This window comes from Mercurialis annua, linkage group LG4 (assembly GCF_937616625.2).
Source record: "Mercurialis annua linkage group LG4, ddMerAnnu1.2, whole genome shotgun sequence".
Classification (NCBI taxonomy): domain Eukaryota; kingdom Viridiplantae; phylum Streptophyta; class Magnoliopsida; order Malpighiales; family Euphorbiaceae; genus Mercurialis; species Mercurialis annua.
In genome coordinates, this window is record NC_065573.1 from 25,166,828 (window position 1) to 25,189,564 (window position 22,737).

The window sequence follows — 22,737 nt, forward strand, 5'->3', positions numbered from 1 at the left end:
AAGTGTATTTTCAATTTATTGGATATTCCTCTTTTTTTTTTTTAATTTTTTTATTTATTTTTGATTATTTGCAATAAAATTAGGCTTAATGGATTTGAAAACATGTTTTTTTTTTACTTTTTATGATTCTAACTAAAATTTTGCAATTTTAACCTATTCAAACGTTCAAGTAGATTTTAATTAATTCTCCTTAATCGATTTCATAAAATGTGCTCAATCTCACATGACTTTCACGCTGTTATAAAAAATCATGTTACAATAGCAAGGCCAATGGATCAAAAAATCCTAATTCTTTTTGAAAATATTTCCAATTTATAAATTTTCTTGTCTACAAATTTTGCATCGGTTTTGATTTTTTTGACGGTGTGAGTGTCACTTAAAATTAGGCTCACACTATTAGATCGATTTAGAAGAATTGGCTAAAATCGTTGCAAACGTTTGAAATTGACCTAAACTTGTAAAATTTTAAAGTTTTATTAGCATTATAGAAAAACTCAAAATTATTGATATTCATTAGACCTAAAATTTAATTTATCTTTGTTTTAACTTCCATTTTTACCCAGTGTCTCAGCCAAACTGACCAACGAAAACAATTAAACAAACCAATTACTAAGGATTTGTTTTCCCTGTTTTCTTGCAATTGACAATTTTCATAATATTTATTTTATTGTGAACAATATTTCCTTCAAAATATAATGGTGAGGATTCTTATGTTGACCATTTGTCTTGTATAAAGCTCCATCAATTTGTTCACTTTAATCACAAAACTAGCTTAAGCTTCCATGGACAAACTTTCCATTCTTTTCCTCTTACTTGCATTCTCTTCTTCATTTCTTCATGAAAATTTAGCTTCTTCTTCAGGAACTCCTGATCGGTCCGAACAATGGGGCTACGTCGAAGTTCGACCAAGTACGTAATTACAATTTATTTACGTATTTTGACTGTGATTTACGCATTTAGAATAAAATTGAAATTAAAATTTTCTTGTTTATTTTGTTCAATGTAGAGGCACATTTATTTTGGTGGCTCTATAAAAGCCCCTCTAGGGTTACAAATTCATCCACACCATGGCCAATAATTTTATGGCTTCAAGGAGGACCAGTAAGTGATATTGGCTATGTGCAATATTTGTATATTTTGTAAAGCAAGATATGTTAATTAAACATAGGAATTAATAATTACTATCAACCTCTCTAGATAATGTCAAACATGTTATTTTTCCTATACTTAACAAAAAAATTATTTTTCTCCTGATATTTTAATTTTCAATAGCTTATAACCTTTTCGAAAGGGAATTTCGGTTATCTAATACCAAAATATCAGAGGTAAACACTAACATTAACGAATTGATAATTATTTTAAGACCTTATTTAGCAAATTTAATATGAACTACTTTTTCCCTCCGCCATAAGTGAGGCTTTTAATAAAATTATGTGGCGGTTAAAAAAAAAAATATGAACTACTTTAATTGTTATTATATGGCAGATATCAATTTTCACAATTTGAAATACCGAACAATTTATGTTATAACATAGCATATGTGGACGTTGGAATAGTGTATTTTTTGGCGTCCACATCATCATTTTATTTAATAAAAAATTGTTCAGTATTTCGAATTGTAAAAAACGAAAGTCCGATGATTTAAATTGCCAAAATATAAAATTCATATTAAAATTACAAAACATGCTAAAGATCGTAATTTTTAAAGCAACTAAACCTAATTTTAATAGGTTGATAGTAATCATTCTTTATATGTAATACAAAACTATCCTAACTATTTAAAAATAATCTTGTTTAGGGTGGCTCTGGTGTTGCATTTGGAAATTTCCTAGAGATTGGACCACTGGACAGCAATTTAAATCCAAGGAATTTGACATGGCTAAACAAAGCAGATCTCTTATTTGCGGTATTTTTTTTTTACTTTTGGGTGCTTCCTTTTTCTCAAATAATATAATGTTTTGTCTAAAATTTAATTACTGAAATTCATATTTTATGAGATTTTAGGACAGTCCAGTGGGTACAGGATTTAGTTATGTAGAAGACAGGGAATTGGCGGTTAAGACAGATGAAGAGGCAGCAACTGACTTAACTGCCCTATTGAAAGAGCTGTTTAATGGAGATGAGAATTTGCAAAAGAGTCCTTTGTACATATTTGCAGAGTCTTATGGAGGCAAATTTGCTGTAACTCTTGCTGTTTCTGCTCTTCAAGCAATTGAAACAGGGGATTTAAAGATGCAACTTGGGGGTAATTCAGTAATTTTATATTATTTCTGTTTAAATAGTAGAAAAACAAGAAGAAGAAAAAATTCGATCACTTTAGTTCATTTCTCTTATCAAATTACTCAAAATATTCCACTTTTTTTTCATCTTTTTTTATTTATGTTTCAACCTTTCAAAAACGTCAATTTTGACCCAATTTTAATAAATATATTTTAATGGTAGTCAATTATTTAATTTTTTCAACACAAAACCAATTTTTTTTTCATTTATGGCGCAATCTTTTTTTTAATAAAAGGCTTAATCACCAAAAAATGCCAAACCTATACGTTTTGTGTCAATTATAGCCAAACCTTTAAAAATCACCAGATTTAGCCAAACCTTATATGTTCTGATTATTTTTTAGCCATTTTTGAATCGAACCGGTTTTTCTGACACCGTGTCGTCCACGTCACCGCCAACTAAGCAATAGGCTGGCATGTCAGCTGAAATATTTAAATAAGATTTGGCTATAACTGACACAAAAAAATAGGTTTGGTATTTTTTGGGTGAATAAACCTAATTTTAAATTCAAGCCAATTTTTAAATTTAATAATTAGTAAATTAATTATATCATTTATGAAATTTATATATATTTAAAAACAATTAATATTTTCTATTTAATACTAATTAAAATTAATTTTAATTTTTTATTAAACCTAATTAAATCGAATAAATTTATATTATAATATATTTTAATGAATATATAATTAAAAAAATGAATTAATATATTATTTAGGAATTTATGTTGAATTAAATTTGTTGAAAGGGTGCAATGTTCATGATGATATAAACTTTATTTATTATTTTTAATGTTGTTTAGATCTTGTTATGACTAGGTTTAGGTAATAAATAAAATAGTTATGTGTAAATTAAGGTAAATTTTTGGCTATGCCGAGTAAAATGACATATGCGTTTATGCTTAGAAACATCACAGCACAATGAGCTTCACTTTTTATATATCCATCAAATATGTAAAAACAATTTATTAGAATTATTTAAATTTAGTAAAAAATAAATTAATTTTAATTAGCGTTAAATAAAAATATTATTTTTAAATATATATGAATTTTATTATAATATAATTAATCATTTAATTATTTAATTTTAAAATTAGATTTATTCACCAAAAAATACCAAACCTATGCATTTTGTGTCAGTTATAGCCAAACTTTATTTAAATATTTCAGTTGTCATGCCAGCCAATTACTTAGTTGGCGGTGACGTGGACGACACGGTGTCAAAAAAACCGGTTCGATTCGAAAATGGCTAAAAAAGAAACAGAACATATAAGATTTGGCTAAATCTGGTAATTTTTAAAGGTTTGACTATAATTGACACAAGACGTATAAGTTTGACATTTTTTGGTGATTAAGCCTTAATAAAAATATACTTATAAAAGAAATTGACTATAATTAAAAAAAATCAGAAAGATTTGGCTTATTTTTTCCAAAAGAAATTGATTTCAATTGAAATGTACTTATTAAAATTAACATTTGTGAAAGATTAGGATATAAATGACAAAAATAAAAAAAGTAAGGTATTTTTTAGTGATGGGATTTCTAACAATTATGTTTGACAATTTCAGGAGTTGCTTTAGGAGATAGTTGGATTTCTCCTGAAGATTTCGTGGTAAGTAAAATTTACACATTCAATAATTATGTCTACAAGTTTTTTTCTTGGTCACCAATGATTTCACTGTAAATGAAAATGCAGTTTACATGGGGACCTTTACTTAAAGACCTATCCAGAATGGATAACAAAGGGCTAAATATCTCAAATAGGTACCTGAAAACGTGTCGCCTTTGGCTAATTCACATAAGTTTAAGAACGTTTTTGTAAATTAACCCAAGTTAGTTTGCAAAAAACAGTTTAGCTCTAAATATTCAACAACAACTAGCTCAAGGCCAATATAAAAGTGCTACATCAACATGGAGTGAGCTTGAGAATGTAATTCTCGCATATAGTAACAATGTGGTATGTATCTATTCTAATTAATACCCTAATCAAAATCTTATTAATTTTTCAAGTTAATTAATTACAGATTATGCGGTATTTTCAGGACTTTTATAACTTCATGCTCGATTCTGAAAATGATCCGGTGATTGGGATCTCTACGGAAAGATCAAAATTGATTTCCATTGATAGGTATTCAAGATATCTTGAAGCAATGTTTTATAAATCAAATGGTGCTACTAGTAATAACCTTGATGACTTGATGAACGGGCCTATCAAAGATAAGCTGAAGATCATACCTAAAAATGTCACGTAAGTGTAAACATTTATTTTTTTCTTCATAATTTGTTGTTTAATTATACTTTTGATTAAATGATGAAAATAATTTATTTATTTATTTTTATATAGTTGGGGAGGACAAAGCGAATTGGTTTTTCCAGCTTTAGTTGATGATTTCATGAAGCCTAGAATCCAAGAGGTAAGGGTGGGCAAAATGCCCAACCTCCGATTAACCGACCTAGCCAAAAACTTTCAGTCGATTTGGTTCGATTAAAATTTAGGTCGATTTGGTTCGGTTAAAACTCCGCAATCCTTAAATTGTAAAATTCATTACTATAAAAATGGTATGCTATGAATACGGTCCAGTCAAGAATTTTCGAAGTATATAATTAAGTCATGATGTGTAGTCACTAACATTAATTATGGATTGTTTTCTTCAGGTTGATGAGCTATTGGCCAAAGGCATAAGAGTGACTGTGTACAACGGCCAAGTATGTTTTGATAGTTGATTATTATTGAGTTTATTAAAAATTATTATCCCGTATTTTATATTAAATTTACCATTTTCAATGATTTCAAAACAAAATATTCCTATATATTTTAATTTTATTTAACAGTAATTTTTTCTATTTAGAAAAACCGTTGTTGAACTAACATGAGAAGATAATAATAATTTTTTGATAAATATTTTTGCATACCCATAACTATGATCAAATTAAAAGAAATATCCGTAAAATAATTCGACAGTCTAGTCCGTAAGAATATCTGTTTCAAATTATTGGACATTTATTTATTTTGACTCTTGATCATAGTTTGATGGGTTATATTATGTTGCAGCTTGATCTAATATGCTCAACAAAGGGAGCAGAAGCATGGCTTAACAAACTTAAGTAATACTCAATTGATTGATATGCTGAATTTCATCAAGGAATTTATGCTAAATATAGTTACTAATTTTTTGATTCAATCTAAATTAATTATAGGTGGGATGGCTTGAAAACATTTCTGAAACAAGAACGTACTCCTTTGTATTGCACAAGTGATAATACAACCACTAAAGGTTTTAGAAGCTCATATGAAAACTTATCGTTCTATTGGATCATGGGAGCTGGCCATTTTGTAAGCATTCCACTTTCCTTAACTATCACATCAAACTATGATTGTTTGGAAGCTTAATTTATTTTCATTTTTCATAGGTTTTTTTTTTAATTTATACAGGTTCCGGTCGAACAACCTTGTATTTCTCTGCAAATGGTGGGAAATATTACTCGATCTCCAAATAGAATATAATGGAAGAATATTATAATTCATAAAGACTTTTACAGAAACATGTTGTTCGATCTTTGTTTTAGCAATGAATTTATCCATCAAAAGGCTTTGTACTATTTGTTTCTTATTTCATACGTCTTTTATGGATGGAAATTGTGAGAATGTAATTCAATTGTCGTTAAATCGTAAACAAATTATATGTCAAAAATGATAATTTTTTTTTATCTAGTCCTTTATTTAAGTTCTATATTCAATAAATTCTTATAGTTATTAAATTTTTATATATTTTGTACTCCACTTCTTCAAATTTGATGATGTGACCATTTTTTGACAACATTTTAGTTAAGTGGACATTTAAATTCGATCCATGGGCATTTCACAACTTGGATAAAGTACACTTTTTTCTGTAAAAAAAAGACATGCAACTTCAGAATAAACTAAAGGGTTCATTGCAATTTAAATGAACAAAGGATCAATTCACCCCCTCAACTTGGCACGAAATATCAAATGAGTCATTCTCGTCGCTTTTGGTACAAACAGACCCAAAAATTGCGTTTTCGTATCAAAAAAGCCCCGAGAGAGTGAGCTTCTTAATTTTCTTTAATTAACTTAATTAATCATATCTTAATTAATTAAAACTATAATTATACCTTAATTAAACTAATAAAACACATTTAACTCTAATTAATTATATTTTATTAAAATTCATCAAAAAAATTATATTTTACTTAATCAAAACTCATAATTATACCCTAATTTATTCTAATAAAACACAATTAACTTTAATTCATCCCTCTTTTTTTGCCGAAATTTAATTTTCAGTCGATTTTTTTTCCGGTTCTCGCATTGCAGACCACGACGGAGGAGCAGACCCGATCTGGGTCTGCTCCTCAGTGGAGCAAGAGAGGAGCCATACTCCTCCGGCAGCCGGAGGAGTGCTCCTCCTCTACAATTTTTTTTTAAAAAATTAGATTTTTTTTAATTTAGGTATTAATTTAGTAATTTTTTGAAATAATGAGGACTATTCTAGACTTTTAATCAGGAGAATGTTCAAACGCGGATTGAGAGTGGGCAAGAATGAGAGAGGGGCTGATTTGATATGAAAACGCAACTTTTGGTTCTGTTTGTACCAAAATCGTCCAAAATGACTCATCTGATATTTCATGCCAAGTTGAGGGGGTGAATTGATCCATTGTTCCAATTTAAATTACAAATTTAGCATGATTTATAATTGCAACACGAACTTCAAAATTTAGTAGTGGAAATCATCCAACTCTCATTTTTTTTTTTGCAAATTGAATCACGAGAATGAAATGCTTGTATCTGAATGATCAAATCCGAAACATAAAGTGGCTAAACTAAAAATAAAATAACAATTGAGCGATAATATGAATATTTCTACAATGTAAGGAGTGATTTGTACTTTAGCCTTTGCTTAAACAATTAAACAAACACACGGAAGTTTTCAAGAAACCTTCCATTCCATTCTCTTTGTCAAAGACGAAATCAATTGTCTTCGACAAATAAAGAGACTAAAATTACCCAATAGAAAATAAAACCAGCGATCGATTCTTTATCTTCTTATAAACTTTGATTCGGTAGATTCTTCCCCAATCCCACAATTTGAATTTGTCAATTTTGTTAGGTCAATCGGACATCAGTAATCCAGCTATGTTCAAGTTCTGGTAATTTCAATTATTCTTCAATTTTAGGTTCCCTCTCTGTTGAATTAATTCAATTTTAATTCTGTTTTGATTTTCTTAAATTCGCCAGTTTTAATCAGATTTCTATGCTTGATTTTTTTTATAATTGATCTTCATAGTAATTAATGGAGTGTTTGATAACACTTTTGATTGCATTTCGTCAATAGGGGTTCTCAGGAGCAACAAGGTCAGCCGCGTCCGCAAGAAGCTCCTACGCAATCTTGGTACCCTCCGTCTGTAGTGAACTCTCCTACTTCGTCGCGTCCTGCTACACCAAGTAGTACTTCTTCTAGTAGTTTTAGCTTACAGCGTCCTCAGAGTCTTTCGCACGGATCCCCTGGAGAGGCGGCTGGTGTTATTTCTCATTTGAAGGATAAAAGGTCAGTTTCTTGATGAATTGCATACTGTTATCATATTTTTCATTGTGTTTTGTTAGTCTTAGTTCTTTTGTAGGCTTGTAAGAAAATGAAAATATGTGCATCATACATGAAATAAGCGTGAATCAAGTAGGATATGCTTGGATGTCAAATTGTGAGTGAAATGCTTGATTAGTAAATTAAGAACGGTACAAATTCTGTTTACATTTTTAGGATAAATTATATTTCAGATTTCGTATCTTCCTAAATTTGAACTATATAAGTTTTAGCCACAAAAATTAAAGTCTTTGACAAATAAAATATGGGTACTTCTTTTAGTAGAAGTACTTAGAAGCCGTGCAACTTCCGGTTTCTTCTTATTTCTGTTTGTTCCTTTTTTTCCTCTTTTTTTATGCTTTTTCCTGCCTCTTTCGAGTTATGGTATATGAAACGAAGTATCTTATGCGGTTCTTTTCTTCTTTTCTAATTTTTGAATTGGATGAATCATGTGATTCAACGATCTGTTATACGATTCACCACCGATTCTTAGATTCGGTACCGATTCTGATTAATTTACGATAACTTCAGAAATTCTAATCCTTTTGCACATTATTGATTTAACAGAACATCATTTGGTATTGAATAGCTTTTACATTTAAATCCTATGATTCCCATTGGATAGTTATCCATTATAGCTTTTGTGATAAGTTAAAGAAAAGATGAATCTAGTCTTTATGATCATTTTCTGAGATTTCAAAATTTTATTTTGTGTTCTTATCATTTGTTTCCCTTCAAAATATTGCTAGTGTTGATGACCTACGGAAGCTATTGTCCGACAAGGATGCATACCATCATTTTTTACTCTCACTTGATCAGGTTAAACTGCAAAACAATGTAAGTTTCCATTTTCTTCTGTTTCTCTTGCATTCACAAACCATCAAAATTTTGCTTGTTATCCTCCGTGAGTCTTTTTGGAAATAAATGAAACCAGTAGGAACTGGTGGAGCCAGAGACTATGAATGCCAGTTATTGCTTAAGGAAAGCTTACTGGCTTTGTGTTTTCTGATTAGGAAAGTGACAACTGAGATGGAGCCATTGAACTTTGAGGAGATAATTTTTACTAGTAACTAACAAATTGAGCAACTTATATTTTATCATCTCTTCGCTTATATTGTGTACAAGAATCAAAGGCGAGGAAATTGAGCAACTTTCAATTTATCTTTTGTTTGGACTTCAAAATCTGGGAAGTTACAGTCTTGAGATGGATTAATAAGATTTTGCGTATCTTTTGTGTGTTATTTTCCAAAAAATTCTTCGAAACATGCTCATATGAGATAGGCAAACATCTTGCTGGAAAAATTATCACAATTTTCTTGTTATCATCAAAGTCTTAGTTTTACAGCAACCGCTTGCTTCTTCCCACTCTTTATGCAATGATGTAAAAAGTTAACAAAATCAATTGAAACAAAAAAAATTCTGTTTCTTGATTTTGAAACTTGATGTTTCCAGTTTGTGACCCCTTGTCTCAATTTTTTAATCAGATAAGAGATGAGCTGCACAAAGAAACTCTACAGTTGGCTAGTAAGTTGTTTCTTTCATTATTAATCTTCTCTTGTTCAAGTGCTTGATGGAGAGAGATGCTAACCTTTATTTATGATAAATAGGAGATAACTTGGAAAAGGAACCACGAATTAATGAGCTAAGAAACCAGGTGAGATCCTCTATTTCCATCTCTTAATTTTCTTTTTGGTTATCAAGTGTGTAAAAAACTCAAAGTCCTACTTCCTTTTTGTCTCCAGTGCAGAATAATACGTACAACTGAGTTGGCTGCTGCTCAAGAGAAGTTAAATGAATTGGAAAGACAGAAAGACGAGATGTTGAGGTCTTGCTCTCCTGCATCTCTTCTCCATAGGCTCCAAGGTAGATAAATTGCATTGTTATCACTCCCGATGTTATGTCAGAATTACTGTTTTTGCTGTATTTCAAAAAATGCTGTTTCCTCCTAATGTTTAGGTATTAGATAACTGAACTTCGCTTTATAACGTGTTTCAACTACGGGAATTTAAAGTATCATTAGGATGTGGGTAGAAATAGTAATTTTACAGTATGTAGGGAAGAGCAATAATTTTAACCTAGTGATTAAAATTTTCGCATGATAAAATTATTTATAGAAGGGGTGTTGTGAGAGTGGATATAAACTTTACTTTTGCCGATTGCAGAAGCAATGAATAAAACAGATGATGAATCTGAAGCCCTGCACAGACAGCTTCTTGACAGGGAGATGGAACTGGCAGCATTCGTGTCCAAGTACAAAAAACTCCGTGCTACCTACCACAGACGATCACTTATCCATCTGGCAGCAAAAACATCTTCGACTGGGTGAGGACTTGAATGCAAAGCGTGAATACTGAAAACAATATTGCTTGCTTGTGTACCGATATTCTTACTCTTTTAGCTTCCTGTATCATATGAACATATTATTTTATGGCTTTAGTATGTGCTTCCATTTCTCCTTTCGTATCTACTCCTTAAAGAATATGATGGCAAATTATTTGGCCAAATTGGTGTGTAAAATCTGCAGCAGATCTTTTGGCCTTCTCTGCTGGCAAATGTTCCATAATATAGAGAAACTTTTAAATCAAATTCCAAGTGCAACTTCCCCAGCATTAACTGTTTATTGATTAGCATTAGTTATTGGAAAGTTACAAAACTGACGTAAAATCGGTCCAATTTATTTTGTGTCATACTGTCCGTGTCATAGATGCAATTTGTAGACTTGGGACTTACTTTTGAAATTAAGAATATTTTTGTGTTTTTTCTTCCTTCTTTAAAATAAGAGATTTCACTCCTACTTTTATGATGAATCCAAGAAGACCTGTTGGTGAAACGCTTTGTGAAACGCTCTAATCGTTTAAAGCCAACTCGTCTCTCTAATCATTTAAAGCCAACTCGTCTCGTCTTTTGAATAGTTCTCTAATTTTCCTCTCGTTATCCATACATTATTCATGCCTTATTTGAAACTGAACCAAACTAAAATTTTATTTCAAAACTGAACCTGTAAATTAAACATTGAGTTCGATTAATTTTATGAGTCAGTTTTGCAAATCTATTTGTATTATAATTGAACGATTTCTTTACATCCAAAATTGAACTAAACAAAAAGAATTGTTTTGCACCATCAAACCAAACCTAATTGGAACATATTTATCGATTCAGTTAAATTTTGCACACCCCAAATTTATTTTCATATTCAGGTGTCCACGTGGAAGAACGATTTTAATTTAATGTTTTACAACAGCAACAGAAAAGTAGTTTACTATGATCTCTCAAACATTTTCTATTATATGCTAGCTTGTCGGCAATCAAAAATTGCCACCTACATTGCATGGAAATTCTGAAAAGAGAAACACCAAAACAAACAACATATGTTTCAAGAATATATTCCGAGTTTCAGCAGCATGTTCATCTTCTGATCTTACTTCTACAGCTCATTTAAAAATGTATGAAGGCAGGAAAACAGTGACGATCATTCATTTAAACGGTTCAATTCCTTTTCCCACTTCAATCCAATCATTTGGCGTCCGAAGGGAACAATGAGGTTGTAGCGGAAAACCTGTTATATACATAAATGACACTTAATAACAATTTGCATCTATTTGCATAATAATCAAACTAACATACAAAATTACACGCAGGGGTGCGCATATTCAGTCAAGACCAAATTTCGACCAAATTAAATCGACTGGACCAAACCAAGATATTCGAAAAATAATTGATTTTGTTTTCGGTTTTGAGTATTAAAATTTCAGTTTGACCAGAACTAACAATTTTCCTCTTATTCATATTGGTAAAACACTTCTGTTATTCTCTAATGTTGTGGGTTTGAATCCTTACAGTCATATTTTCTACTAATTTATTACAAATAGTAGAAGAAAAAACATCAAATTGATAGCCTCTCAGTCTCAGACTCGAACCATGACCACAAGAAGCTTACCTTGCATGTTTACTACTTGGATAAAAGTATCTTTGTATTATATAACGTGCAAATTAATCATCATATGATCATAGTAACTGATTGGTTCTAACCGAATCAAACTTTTCAGTTTTTCGGTCTGGTAATGTGAAAAAAAAAAAAACACAGCAGATGCATTATGCAATTACTTTCCAATATCCTTCAGCACTCTGTATCTTACAAAATAACTAGACAGAGCACAACCCCTCCACAAGTTATGTCAACTCCAACTAACAAAATAGGATAGATGGTAACCTATGCTGATTATTGTCAAGCAAGATATATATAGCAAATGATAACAGATTATTCATAAAGTGCTCACCTTGTCATTTATATCTTTCAATTGCATCATCAAAGCCTCAGAACTTTTAGTCCATTTAGAATGATCGCCATTGCACTTAGTTGTCCATTCTTTCTTTAACGCAACCCGCCATTCGGATGTTTGGTTCCTTATCTCTTTGTTTAGTTCAACCCATTCCGGTGCACATCCATTTTTCGAGAGTATTCTATACAAAGTGTCGTCAGCTGGGTCTGCATGAGGATTAGTGTTAAGGTTCAGGGGTTTGCCTTTTCCAGGTAAGTTCTCGAAGTGACCTTCCTCCATGGACTGCCATATTCTTCGCTCAACAACATTTATGATATCTGTTTCTGACCTGCAGAATTAAAACCAAAAATTATTACACCAAAATCATGAAAGGAATAATTAGTTGGAGAATGATGGTAACTAAAAGTGCCAACGGAATTGAATGTCGACCAATTTTCCAACTTCAATGATAAAATGTTAGCCTCTTAAATTAAACTAGAATTTTGGAATACTAACGAGTTCACAGTTTGGATAACTGTAAATTTGAGCATCTTGCTAATCATATCCAATTTTTCCGAGATTTCTCCTGGGGTTTTAAACAACAATCAAGTTGGTATGCAGATGTAGAATACGACCAATTGAACCATAGCATCTAATTCATGCTGTCTCCAAGTAGAAGAATTGCACACTGGCCCACAATGCAATGACCGAGTAGGACTACGGACTACTCTAGTATGGTGGTATCCATTCTTAGAACGGAGCTTAGAGGTGATCATCTGTGATCACTATAACATGAAACTTTGATATGTAGATGCATAATTCAACAAACTGACTTAACTACGCCAAGCCGATTAAGCTGTCTCCAAGTAAAGGTATCTATGTTACACAATGTCGAAAATTGTGAAACGACGAAAACATATATTTTACGAAAATAAGTTATACTACAAAGTTTTGGAGTTCCGAAACATATCCAAAAATAAAAATAAAACATCAAAATGTAAGACTCAATAAGTTTTCGTGCAACATAGACCAGCCGCAAGCAAAGATGGACTGGTCTGGTCTAAATAAGAACTAATCATCATGTTTTTAGCTAACGAATTGACTGATATTGATCCCAAAGAGCTTGTATCTTAAGAAGAAAAATCCAATCCATTCAATCAGAAAGTTTTCATATTTAACTTTCCTTTCGTAAGAAATGAAAATTCCAATTAATGGGTACTAAAAACTACACCTTATTTTCAATTACTTAATACTAAAAAAGCAAATTACGCACATTTTCAAGTTGATTTAAATCCAATACAATTATAGTAAGTAACAGCCACAAAATAAGTTAATAATTAGCGACCAAACCTGACAGAGTTACGTTGGCCGCGGAGTTCAGGAGGAAGCTTACGGTCGTTAACGGCGTCAATAACATCCGACAAACGGTCGTTTATCTTCTTCCTATTGGTGTCAGGCTTTGATGATGAGGATGAGGAGGAAGAAGAGGACCATCGAGGATTATCAGCCGTTGATTTCCTAATCAGAGTGATTAATGATGATGAGAGTGATGTTCTCGCGATTCGAGTGCCCATGGCCATGACTGAGCTCCGCCTACGGAACCTCCACAGCCTCCGTGAACGGTGGACTGAATCCAATTTTTTCTTTTTTTTTCTTTTAACTTTATTTTCAGAGGTGGCATTTCAGGACACTTGTCAGAATGTTTGAGTTTCCAGGTGGATGCAGCTAATTGGACCTTAGAAGCCGGTTCAGTAATTTGAGTAACCCGTAACCATTTCTTTTTTTATAATTCTTTCTTAAATTAGACAACTTACAATAATTTAAAATTTAATTTACATGGTATTTTAATCTATCTCTTATTTTATTTTATTTTATCTAATTTACCTTGAATTAAACTGATTATAGTTCAAATTATGGTGACGAAAAGAAAATGATGTTTAATTTGTAGCGGATAAGGTAACTATTTAAAATATTTAGATTGTTTTTATTGATAAAGAATTCATTATCCACTGATATTAACTTAAATTTTCAAAATCATGAGCACAATATTCATGATATAAGTAGGGATGAATTTTTAGGGAGAATAACAATAACATAGGAAGAAATTCATAAATTAACCAATCACATTATAACATTTTATTAAATTTGATGGTAAAATTATATAAGTCATTAACAAAGGTTTGGAATTGATTGCACACAAATTTAGCGATTGAGTGAAATCCGTTGCTAAATAACAAATTATGTGCACTTTAACAATTAAGAATAAATAAAAAACAGCACGGGCCGCTATCAGCAACCAAGAATAATTAGTTACAGATTTAGCGACGGTTTTATATCTGTAGCTAGCAAATAAAATTGAAATATACTAAAAGAATCAAAATCGAAGAACCAAATTCAACTTACAAAATCAAAAAACATATAACACCACAAAAAAAAAGTTCATATAAATAAATTGAAGAAAAAAAAATCAATATTTGGTTCCATAGGATTCATCAGTAGCAATTGTATCAGGCTGATCACACATAGGACTAGTGAAATAAAATGGATCAAGCAAGAACTTAACCATATCTCTATAAATAAGTGTAGGTCTTTTCAGCAGAACTCCAGATTTTCCTCCGGCATAATCCGTAAGAATATTGCAAGTTTGATCCGGTGAAAATACCAATCTCACTGAACATAACTTTTCTTTTAATTCCTTTCCATTAACCAATTTGTTCACTCTCATTTCAAATTGCCCTTCTTCATCTGTAAAATCACTGCTATAATACATCACTCTTTTTCTCTCATCCATGCACGTAAGTGATACCTTGCATCCTGCCATAGAAAACTCATTTTTAAGATTTTTAATTTCATAATTTCTCTCATTTCTAATTTTTGGATATTAACCGAAAATTGTACCAAGTCAAACTTTTTCTTTTTAATTCGGATCAATTTTGATATTTCTCAAAAATCGATCATTTTTTAAAAAATTTACTTTTAAACCGAGAAGAAATATACCCGGTCGAGAAGAGAGAAGAGAAAGAGAGGGGAGTAAATACCTTTAATAGGCCTATCACCATTAATCCATTCATTATAGCCCTTGGTGCAATCTTGGCACATAACTTTGCCACCTACATGAATCACTGCACCTCCATAGCTACCCAAACCAACATTAAAATTGCTGCATAATACCACTAATAATGTAGCTGCAATCCATGATAATGCCATCTTTTTTAATTCTAAAAATCGATGGAGAAGATGAATGTGTTTACTGGTTTTGAAAAATATAAACACATTATATACATGCAAGCAATGCAAAGAATCTTCCAAGTGGATGGCCACTACACTAGACGTGCGAGCCACTTTGTGTGTACATGTATATAATTAAATTTATATGATTGATTATGAAGTCTGGTCTATCCATTTTTTTAATTATTTAGTTATTGATAATTATTTAATTATACATTTTAGTGAAAGGATTTCTCCAAATTCATAAACTGATATATTTTTAGTTTACGTTATAACAAACTTTAGATTACAATTTTTTGTCTGTTTTATTTATTTATATTAAAAAAATTGTAAGTGAGGAATAGCAATTAAAACAATCATCTCATAATACAGTAAATTGCAATAATACAAGTCACTATGTTCTCTTGAAAAATTTTCAATTCAAAAATAATAATTTTCACAGATGAATGAAACACTGTTCATGAGAAAATTCTCAATTTAGGCCAACAAAGACAACAATTTTAAAGCAATCCAGCTGCTTTCAGTGCATCCTTAAAGTCCTCATCGCTCTCCCACGACGGAATCTGCATCCCCAAATACACAATAAATAAATTTTGATCAGTTTATCGTATAAAAGAAACACCACTATTTAGGAGTGTACATTCGGTACTGAATTGAAAATATGTTCACCGAGCCAAATAGATTTTTCATAATACAGTAAATTACAAAAGTACGTTTTTTTATCAAACTATTTTTTTTTTGCAAAAACATGTTTTCCAATTATTTTACGAAAAATCTACTAACGGTCTACCAAATATTTACCGATGATCTGCCTATTTTTATAAAGTAAAATGAAAAAAAAGAGGATATTTTATGCAAAGAAAGGAGCATTTTTGCCGATAGTATGACAAAAATAGGTATTTCAATCCTCTCTACATTGTTATTCATTCTTCTATGAAAAATCATCATTAGAAGTGATGAAAGAAAGAGCTACACATTACCAGTTTAACTTCTTTCTTAAAATGTTGTTCGATTTTTTCCATGACTCTCGTATCGCAGGTATCACTCTTACTGCCATCAAACAGAAAGTTGAATATTGCCCCTGGAGAATTGCAAGGGAAGATATTTAGAAAAGCAAAAGAAACCAAATCCACCCAGTTCAGTTCAAAAAAAAAAAAAATCCTACATTGTTAACTAATACCCTCATTTTGTACGCACATCGTCGAACTTTAAGGCCATGTTTGGTTCATGGAATAGGTGCGGAATGGAATAGCTATTCCGTATAGAATGACAATTCTTTACTTTGGTTCATAGAATAGGTATTCCAAAGAATTGCTATTCCATGATTTTGTGGAATAAACACTCCTCTCAAAAACTAAAGAATGGCTATTCCATTCCTTATGGAATAACTATTCTATTCCATACTATTCTATTCCATGAAACAAACATGGTCTAAGTATCTGTATACAAACACACCCGACAAGAAGGCTGGACTTTCAGGAACTAGCATAATAAACTGACATTACTCGCAACTAAAACCCAAAATATACACAAATATTATAGATAAAATGCACAGAGTAACAAGCAGAAGCAGTTTAAAAGCATACCTTGGCGACCAAAACGCCCTGCCCTGCCAATTCTATGCATGTAGTCCTCATAATCAGGGTCTGAAGTCCCATGCTTTATTGGAAGATCATAATTGATGACCACATTAATCTGCAATAAGTTTGAGATGAATAGGTTAAGCTGTGCCCAATACCCCAAGCAATCAGTAGAAGCATTTGAGTTTTACGGAAGAGAATGGTCACCTGCTGTTGATCGAACCCTCGGGCAAGAAGATCAGTTGATATCAGAACTTGAGTCAAACCCTTTTTAAACTCACTGATTATCTTGTCACGCTCATCAATTTCGCATGCACCATGAATTGTGGTTACTCCGTAACCCAAAGCAGTAAGCGCCTTCCATAACTCGCTTGCGCTAACTCTGCGATTGACAAAAATAATTATCTGTCCCAGTTTCTCAGTTAGATCAAGAATTCTGTGTTTTATCACCGAAATCTTAGCATCCTCATCAGGGCAATAGACCTTGTACTGCTTTACAGCTTCCAAGGATAGGTCTTCGTTCTTCACAAAGAGTTGATTAGCGTCATCTTTCGCAACTCTTTTTACAAAACTTTTCACAGCCTCGTCAAAAGTGGCAGAAAAGAAAAGAACCTGGAAACAAATTTGGAATTAAAAACCGGTAAACCAGTATTCTTTACTTCTTAAGGGAAACTGCTTTTATATATTAGTGATAAAGAATAAGATTCATCCTTGGAAAACTTAGATTCAAATAAGGAAATTTTCTTTGGTTGATTAATAGGAGGATAGAAACTCAAAACAACAAATAAACACTGAGAAACTTGGGTTATTAACATAAATGGTACCAAACCTTTGGACCTTGTATCAAAATGGTACCAAACCTTTAATTTGTATCTTTTTGATACCAAACTTTTTATCATTTGTTTCAAATTGGTTTTTTCTACAAATTCCGGCCATTTTTAATGATTGGAGAGGCGAAAGAGAAGAGCCGAACCACTAAACTATGGTATGTGTCATGTGATATGGCATCTGATGTGGTTAAAATAAATAAATAAAATATTTTTCCGGTCACGACGTCATTAAAAATGGCGTGAATTTGTAAAGAAAAACCAATCTGAAACAAATGATAGAAAGTTGGGTACCAAAAAGATACAAAATAAAGGTTTGGTACCATTTTGATACAAGGTCCAAAGGTTTGGTACCATTTATGTCAATTACCCGAGAAACTTCCAAGAAAATACCACTCAAAAGTATGACAAACCTGGCAGTTATAAATGCTTTTTTTTTGAATATCCTTCATTATCCTGAGAGAGTCGTCTTGAAAGCCGTCCTATAAAAGTTCAAATTTCATCAGGAACCTTGTAACAACTTTATGTACTTGCCGATTTATCCACAAGATAAAGTCAAACAGCATACAATGATTCGAAAAGAAATATCTACTTCAATGTAAAAGTTGAACACAGAACACAAAAAAATTCTTAAAATCAGCTGGAAGCATGTTGAAGATACCATGGTTTTCCCAATTAATTGTGCCGAGTTCATACTAACATTAACCAAAAAGTTGTAAATGAAACCAAATGTTAAGAACATGCATACTCCACAGACATCCCAGTATACGAGTATAACATAAGGAATGTAAAACATGTACCGTGGCCATCATACGATCAGCCTCGTCGAAAACAAGGACTTTCATAGAATCAGTGCTCAATTTCTTCTCAGACAACATTTTCTTTAAGGTGCCAGGAGTACCAATAACAACTTGTGCAGATATGGGTTTCCTGCCATTATTTCCTCTCTCCTTTGGCACAGCACATTGTGAACTAATCCCTGTGTACTTCCCCATCTTCCGAAGAACTTCCAAACTCTGCAACCATTTTCCATAATAATCAAATCCCAAACTGTTAAGTAGTTGTATTACTATGATAATCCTATTACTTAACCCGAAATGATTAAAAGCAGAACAAACTCTATTGAAACTCCTAATATGACGCCAAAAATAAAAAAAAGTGCTCCTAGTGATGAAAATTGCTTCTTAATTGCAGGTACACGCCAAGAACAGTTTTCCCCTAGCTACTGGGTGGCCACCTTTTAACCCGAAATAATTAAAAGCAGAACATATGAAATCCCTAATGCGACGCCAGAAATTAAAAAGAATTGTTAGAAATTAAAAAATCTAATCATTGTACTAAATAAACAAGGAAAATATTAAATGGAATTTGGGTGAAAACCTGAATGGCGAGTTCTCTTGTGGGACAAATACAAAGTGCTTGTGTTCTGAGATTAGTAGGATCAACACGGCTTAACATCCCCAAAGTAAAACAGGTTGTTTTACCACAGCCATTAGGAGCTTGAGCAATCAAATCCTTGTAAGGAGGAGTCAATATCATAGGAAGAGTTATTGATTGAACTCTACTTGGTTTTTCAAACTTCATCTCCAAATACAATCCCTTCAATAACTCCACCGATAAGTTTAAATCTTCGTACCCAACTGCTGAAGTATATGGTGTATCTCCAGATGGAACCTACACATAAAAAAATATAACTTTTACTTCATGTGACCTCCAAATTCCATAATCTCTCGTCACAAAAACAAAATTAGCTCCACAATTCTTTGTTTTTTTAATAGAAATCTCCAAAGAAACGATTTTAATGACTAAAAAAACCTCATAAACCCTAATATACGTGGCATACAATCATAAACCCTAATAATTCTATTTTTCAATTGGCATACAATCTTATAAAGAGTTTTATAAACACCTCAAAATCTCAGAAACAGAAACATAAGTTAAAAAAAAAACATACACAACCGTAAACCCTAAATTAAAACATGCACAAAAACAAACAATAGAGGAGAGGATCGTACGGCTTTAATACTAGAATCATCAATTTCATTCAACTCTTTATCTCGGAAATTATCATCGTACCCAACTGCTGAAGTATATGGTGTATCTCCAGATGGAACCTACACATAAAAAAAATATAACTTTTACTTCATGTAACCTCCAAATTCCATAATCTCTTGTCACAAAAACAAAATTAGCTCCACAAATGTACATAATTCTTTATGTTTTTTAATACAAATCTCCAACGCAACGATTTTAAGGACTAAAAGAACCTCATAAACCCTAATATGGGAGCAAATTGGCGGAAAAAAATTCCAATTCTCATAAACCCTAATAGGAAAACCAAATCAACCTCACAAATCTATACATACAAAGCCAATAATTCTATTTTTCAATTGGCATACAATCAAATAAAGAATTTTATAAACACCACAAAATCGAAACATAAGTTAATAAAAGAACATATAGAACCGTAAACCATAATTTAAAACATGCACAAAATAAACAATAGAGGAGAGGATCGTACGGCTTCAATACTAGAATCATCAATTTCATTCAACTCTTTATCTCTGAAATTATCATCTTCAATTTTCAGATTATCCAAATTTAATTCGGACGTAGACGCTTCTGCCTCCTCCACCGCCGCATTAGTAGCGGTCTCATTTGCGTCTGACATTGTTGTTTTATAAGTTTAGCGGCGGCTTCTACAGAAACTCTGATTCCGATCGATGAAGGTATAAATGGAGACGGTTGAATGGAGAATTAGAATTCAAGAATTAGGAGTTATATAGTGAAGGATTTGTAATTGTAGCGGCAAAATGACGCTAGCTTTGCCTTGCGTAACAAGAAATAAAATAGTCTTTTACTTCATCTTAAAACTATGTTTGTAATTACCATCTGCATTAAAGAAAAATAGATAGCTTAATATGTAAGCGGTAAAATTAAGATAGTTAGCTTAACTTTTAAGCACAATTTTCTTTCCTTTTTACCATTAAAAAAAAAACAACATTAGTGGAAAAACGGATTTTAGTATTATTTTTTATAGTTCTTTTTTAAATTTTACTATGACTATTTTTCCATTAGTAAAAAAAATTTATAATTCATTCAATTTAATGATAGTATATAGATTAATGTTATTTATTTTATAAAAAGTATTATTTAATATAAATAATTTTATAATTTAAATATATGAATAAAATTTTAAATTAAAGATTATAATATGTAAATTTGAATTTTACAAAGAATTATAATATATAAAATAAATAACATCTTTATCCTTCGTGAATTTGAAATTCGAAACATTTAATAATATTATTAATAATAATAAGGCACAATTCTAAAAAAAAACCACAATTTTTTTTAGGGTTAATGTCATAAAAATTCACGAACTTTACACGTTTTCTCATTTTAATCACGAATTTTAAATTTTTTCATTTTTATACACGAACCACCACTTTTTCTCAAATTCATGCACGGTGGGGATGGCAATGGGACGGGGTGGGGGTGGGGAAGCTATCCCCATCCCCGTCCTCGCTTGTATGGGGAATCCCCATTCCCGTCCCCATTTATTTGATGGGGATTAATCCATCCCCATACCCGTGGATTCCCCTTCCCCATGGAGATCCCTATATCTCCGTCTAATTTTAATATAAATATTTAAATATTTTTATTATTTTTATGAAATATTTGAGAAAAAATATAAACTATTCAATATTAATAATATAAAAAATTATAAATTAAATTATCCTAAAAATTAATTAATCATCTAGAATATTCAGTAATTTTAAATATTAAAATAAAATAATCAAAATAAAATAAAAGGTCGTTAAAAGTCATTACTAAATATTCTGATAATAAAATAAAATTATTCAAAAATATAAACAATATACTAAACATTGTTACAAATTATATAAAAAATTATACAAAAATAGATCGGGTCCCCATAGGAACGGGGATGGGAATCCCCATGGGGTGGGGTCTACACCCCCCGTCCCTTCCCCATCCCCGTGGATGGGGAATAATTTTCCCCCATCTCCGCACCCATGGAGGCAATTGGTGGAGATTCTCCGCCCCATTAGGGGCGGGTCTCCATGGGGACCGGGAAATCCCCTCCCTATTGATATCCCTAGGTGTTGAGGTGTCACGGCTCCATTAGTGTAATTCGCTGAGGTGAATGTTATTTTACACCAATGAATGAGTGCCACCTCAGCACCGTGTATGAATTTGAAAAAAAGTGGTAGTTCGTGCATGAAATTGAGAAAATTTAAACTTCGTGATTAACATGAAAGAACGTGTAAAGTTCGTGAATTTTTTTGATATTAACCTTTTTTTTATTAAAAATTCATTATTAAAGTAACGAATTTTCATATTACATAATTTTTATTCAAATTTAAAATTTCTTATCTTATTCATATACAGTTTAATATTTAAGCATATAAGAATTAAGTTATCCTAATTGAATTTCAATTTAAATTACATTTTTCTACATTCGAATTAATAAAATAATTATATATGTTAATAAAAAAAATGTTGTTTTAGTTAAGTTACTTTTTATTTTAGGTTTTTACTTTTAAATTTTAACAAAATTATTACATATTTGTTTGATAATTTAAAAAAATATTTCAAAGAAAAATAAAAGAGTAAGTTTGTCGAAGAAAAACGTTAATCTTGTTTATTTATAGATATTGATCAAATGGTTAAAATTATCATACCAACACAATAATTAACCATATATCTAAAGTAATATTGATTTTTAATAAAATACAAAATTTAGAGAAATAATTTACATTTTTTTTATAATTAGAGAAAGAGGGAGCATTTGTGCACGACCTAGCAGATTGTTGCTCATTGTTTATATTATTTGAGTTATAACTCATTAATAGAAATAATTTACATTAAATATAAAAACAATAAATAATTTTCATTATATATAAAAGCAAGAAAGAGGGGTGACTGGCATTTTATATTAGTCA

At 31.2% G+C, this 22,737-nt stretch overlaps 5 protein-coding genes across 6 annotated transcripts; 2 read left to right on the plus strand and 3 right to left on the minus strand.

The window, feature by feature from the left end:
• The first annotated feature begins 621 nt into the window (after nt 1-621).
• On the plus strand, nt 622-5,959 carry LOC126677532 (serine carboxypeptidase-like 51). The gene is made up of 13 exons (XM_050372205.2): nt 622-909; nt 1,007-1,101; nt 1,799-1,906; nt 2,005-2,245; nt 3,845-3,888; nt 3,973-4,040; nt 4,128-4,233; nt 4,319-4,524; nt 4,621-4,690; nt 4,932-4,982; nt 5,329-5,381; nt 5,475-5,610; nt 5,710-5,959. Exons 1-13 carry the CDS (start codon nt 783-785, stop codon nt 5,779-5,781), a joined length of 1,377 nt encoding a protein of 458 aa, XP_050228162.1. The 5' UTR covers nt 622-782; the 3' UTR covers nt 5,782-5,959.
• Nucleotides 5,960-7,218: 1,259 nt separating this feature from the next.
• Nucleotides 7,219-10,462, plus strand: LOC126677533 (vacuolar protein-sorting-associated protein 37 homolog 1). Its single transcript, XM_050372206.2, has 7 exons — nt 7,219-7,445; nt 7,631-7,843; nt 8,626-8,713; nt 9,361-9,400; nt 9,484-9,530; nt 9,619-9,739; nt 10,039-10,462. Exons 1-7 carry the CDS (start codon nt 7,432-7,434, stop codon nt 10,200-10,202), a joined length of 687 nt encoding a protein of 228 aa, XP_050228163.1. The 5' UTR covers nt 7,219-7,431; the 3' UTR covers nt 10,203-10,462.
• A 568-nt stretch (nt 10,463-11,030) lies between these two features.
• On the minus strand, nt 11,031-13,810 carry LOC126677535 (uncharacterized). Its single transcript, XM_050372207.2, has 3 exons — nt 13,486-13,810; nt 12,154-12,484; nt 11,031-11,432 (listed from the first exon to the last, which is right to left on the minus strand). The coding sequence occupies exons 1-3, from the start codon at nt 13,713-13,715 to the stop codon at nt 11,346-11,348; spliced, it is 648 nt and encodes a 215-aa protein (XP_050228164.1). The 5' UTR covers nt 13,716-13,810; the 3' UTR covers nt 11,031-11,345.
• Nucleotides 13,811-14,362: 552 nt separating this feature from the next.
• Nucleotides 14,363-15,373, minus strand: LOC126677536 (pistil-specific extensin-like protein). The gene is made up of 2 exons (XM_050372208.2): nt 15,174-15,373; nt 14,363-14,949 (listed from the first exon to the last, which is right to left on the minus strand). Exons 1-2 carry the CDS (start codon nt 15,340-15,342, stop codon nt 14,603-14,605), a joined length of 516 nt encoding a protein of 171 aa, XP_050228165.1. The 5' UTR covers nt 15,343-15,373; the 3' UTR covers nt 14,363-14,602.
• A 331-nt stretch (nt 15,374-15,704) lies between these two features.
• On the minus strand, nt 15,705-20,667 carry LOC126679476 (DEAD-box ATP-dependent RNA helicase 38-like). 2 transcript variants are annotated; one of them, XM_050374516.2, is made up of 9 exons: nt 20,292-20,667; nt 19,786-19,884; nt 19,151-19,444; nt 18,571-18,786; nt 18,184-18,252; nt 17,151-17,555; nt 16,950-17,058; nt 16,344-16,444; nt 15,705-15,926 (listed from the first exon to the last, which is right to left on the minus strand). In XM_050374516.2, exons 1-9 carry the CDS (start codon nt 20,439-20,441, stop codon nt 15,864-15,866), a joined length of 1,506 nt encoding a protein of 501 aa, XP_050230473.1. In that variant the 5' UTR covers nt 20,442-20,667; the 3' UTR covers nt 15,705-15,863. The 2 variants fall into 2 exon arrangements, with proteins under 2 accessions (XP_050230473.1, XP_050230474.1); XM_050374517.2 differs by lacking the exon at nt 19,786-19,884.
• Between the last annotated feature and the right edge of the window lie 2,070 nt (nt 20,668-22,737).

What these genes read in the sequence shown, in the direction of transcription:
- LOC126679476 (XM_050374516.2), bottom strand. Translation starts at nt 20,441, where the DNA reads ATGTCAGACGCAAATGAGACCGCTACTAATGCGGCGGTGGAGGAGGCA. An exon ending in CAAGAGAACTCGCCATTCAG is followed by an intron (nt 18,787 to 19,150) that starts GTTTTCACCCAA and finishes AAATGGTTGCAG; the next exon opens with AGTTTGGAAGTTCTTCGGAA. An exon ending in CTGATCGTATGATGGCCACG is followed by an intron (nt 18,253 to 18,570) that starts GTACATGTTTTA and finishes GAACTTTTATAG; the next exon opens with GACGGCTTTCAAGACGACTC.
- LOC126677532 (XM_050372205.2), top strand. Translation starts at nt 783, where the DNA reads ATGGACAAACTTTCCATTCTTTTCCTCTTACTTGCATTCTCTTCTTCA. An exon ending in TGACTGTGTACAACGGCCAA is followed by an intron (nt 4,983 to 5,328) that starts GTATGTTTTGAT and finishes ATTATGTTGCAG; the next exon opens with CTTGATCTAATATGCTCAAC. An exon ending in GCATGGCTTAACAAACTTAA is followed by an intron (nt 5,382 to 5,474) that starts GTAATACTCAAT and finishes AATTAATTATAG; the next exon opens with GTGGGATGGCTTGAAAACAT.
- LOC126677536 (XM_050372208.2), bottom strand. Translation starts at nt 15,342, where the DNA reads ATGGCATTATCATGGATTGCAGCTACATTATTAGTGGTATTATGCAGC. An exon ending in TGGTGATAGGCCTATTAAAG is followed by an intron (nt 14,950 to 15,173) that starts GTATTTACTCCC and finishes TTTCTATGGCAG; the next exon opens with GATGCAAGGTATCACTTACG.
- LOC126677533 (XM_050372206.2), top strand. An exon ending in TCTCATTTGAAGGATAAAAG is followed by an intron (nt 7,844 to 8,625) that starts GTCAGTTTCTTG and finishes AAATATTGCTAG; the next exon opens with TGTTGATGACCTACGGAAGC. An exon ending in TTAATGAGCTAAGAAACCAG is followed by an intron (nt 9,531 to 9,618) that starts GTGAGATCCTCT and finishes TTTTGTCTCCAG; the next exon opens with TGCAGAATAATACGTACAAC.
- LOC126677535 (XM_050372207.2), bottom strand. Translation starts at nt 13,715, where the DNA reads ATGGCCATGGGCACTCGAATCGCGAGAACATCACTCTCATCATCATTA. An exon ending in GGCCAACGTAACTCTGTCAG is followed by an intron (nt 12,485 to 13,485) that starts GTTTGGTCGCTA and finishes TTAATTCTGCAG; the next exon opens with GTCAGAAACAGATATCATAA. An exon ending in TGAAAGATATAAATGACAAG is followed by an intron (nt 11,433 to 12,153) that starts GTGAGCACTTTA and finishes TGTATATAACAG; the next exon opens with GTTTTCCGCTACAACCTCAT.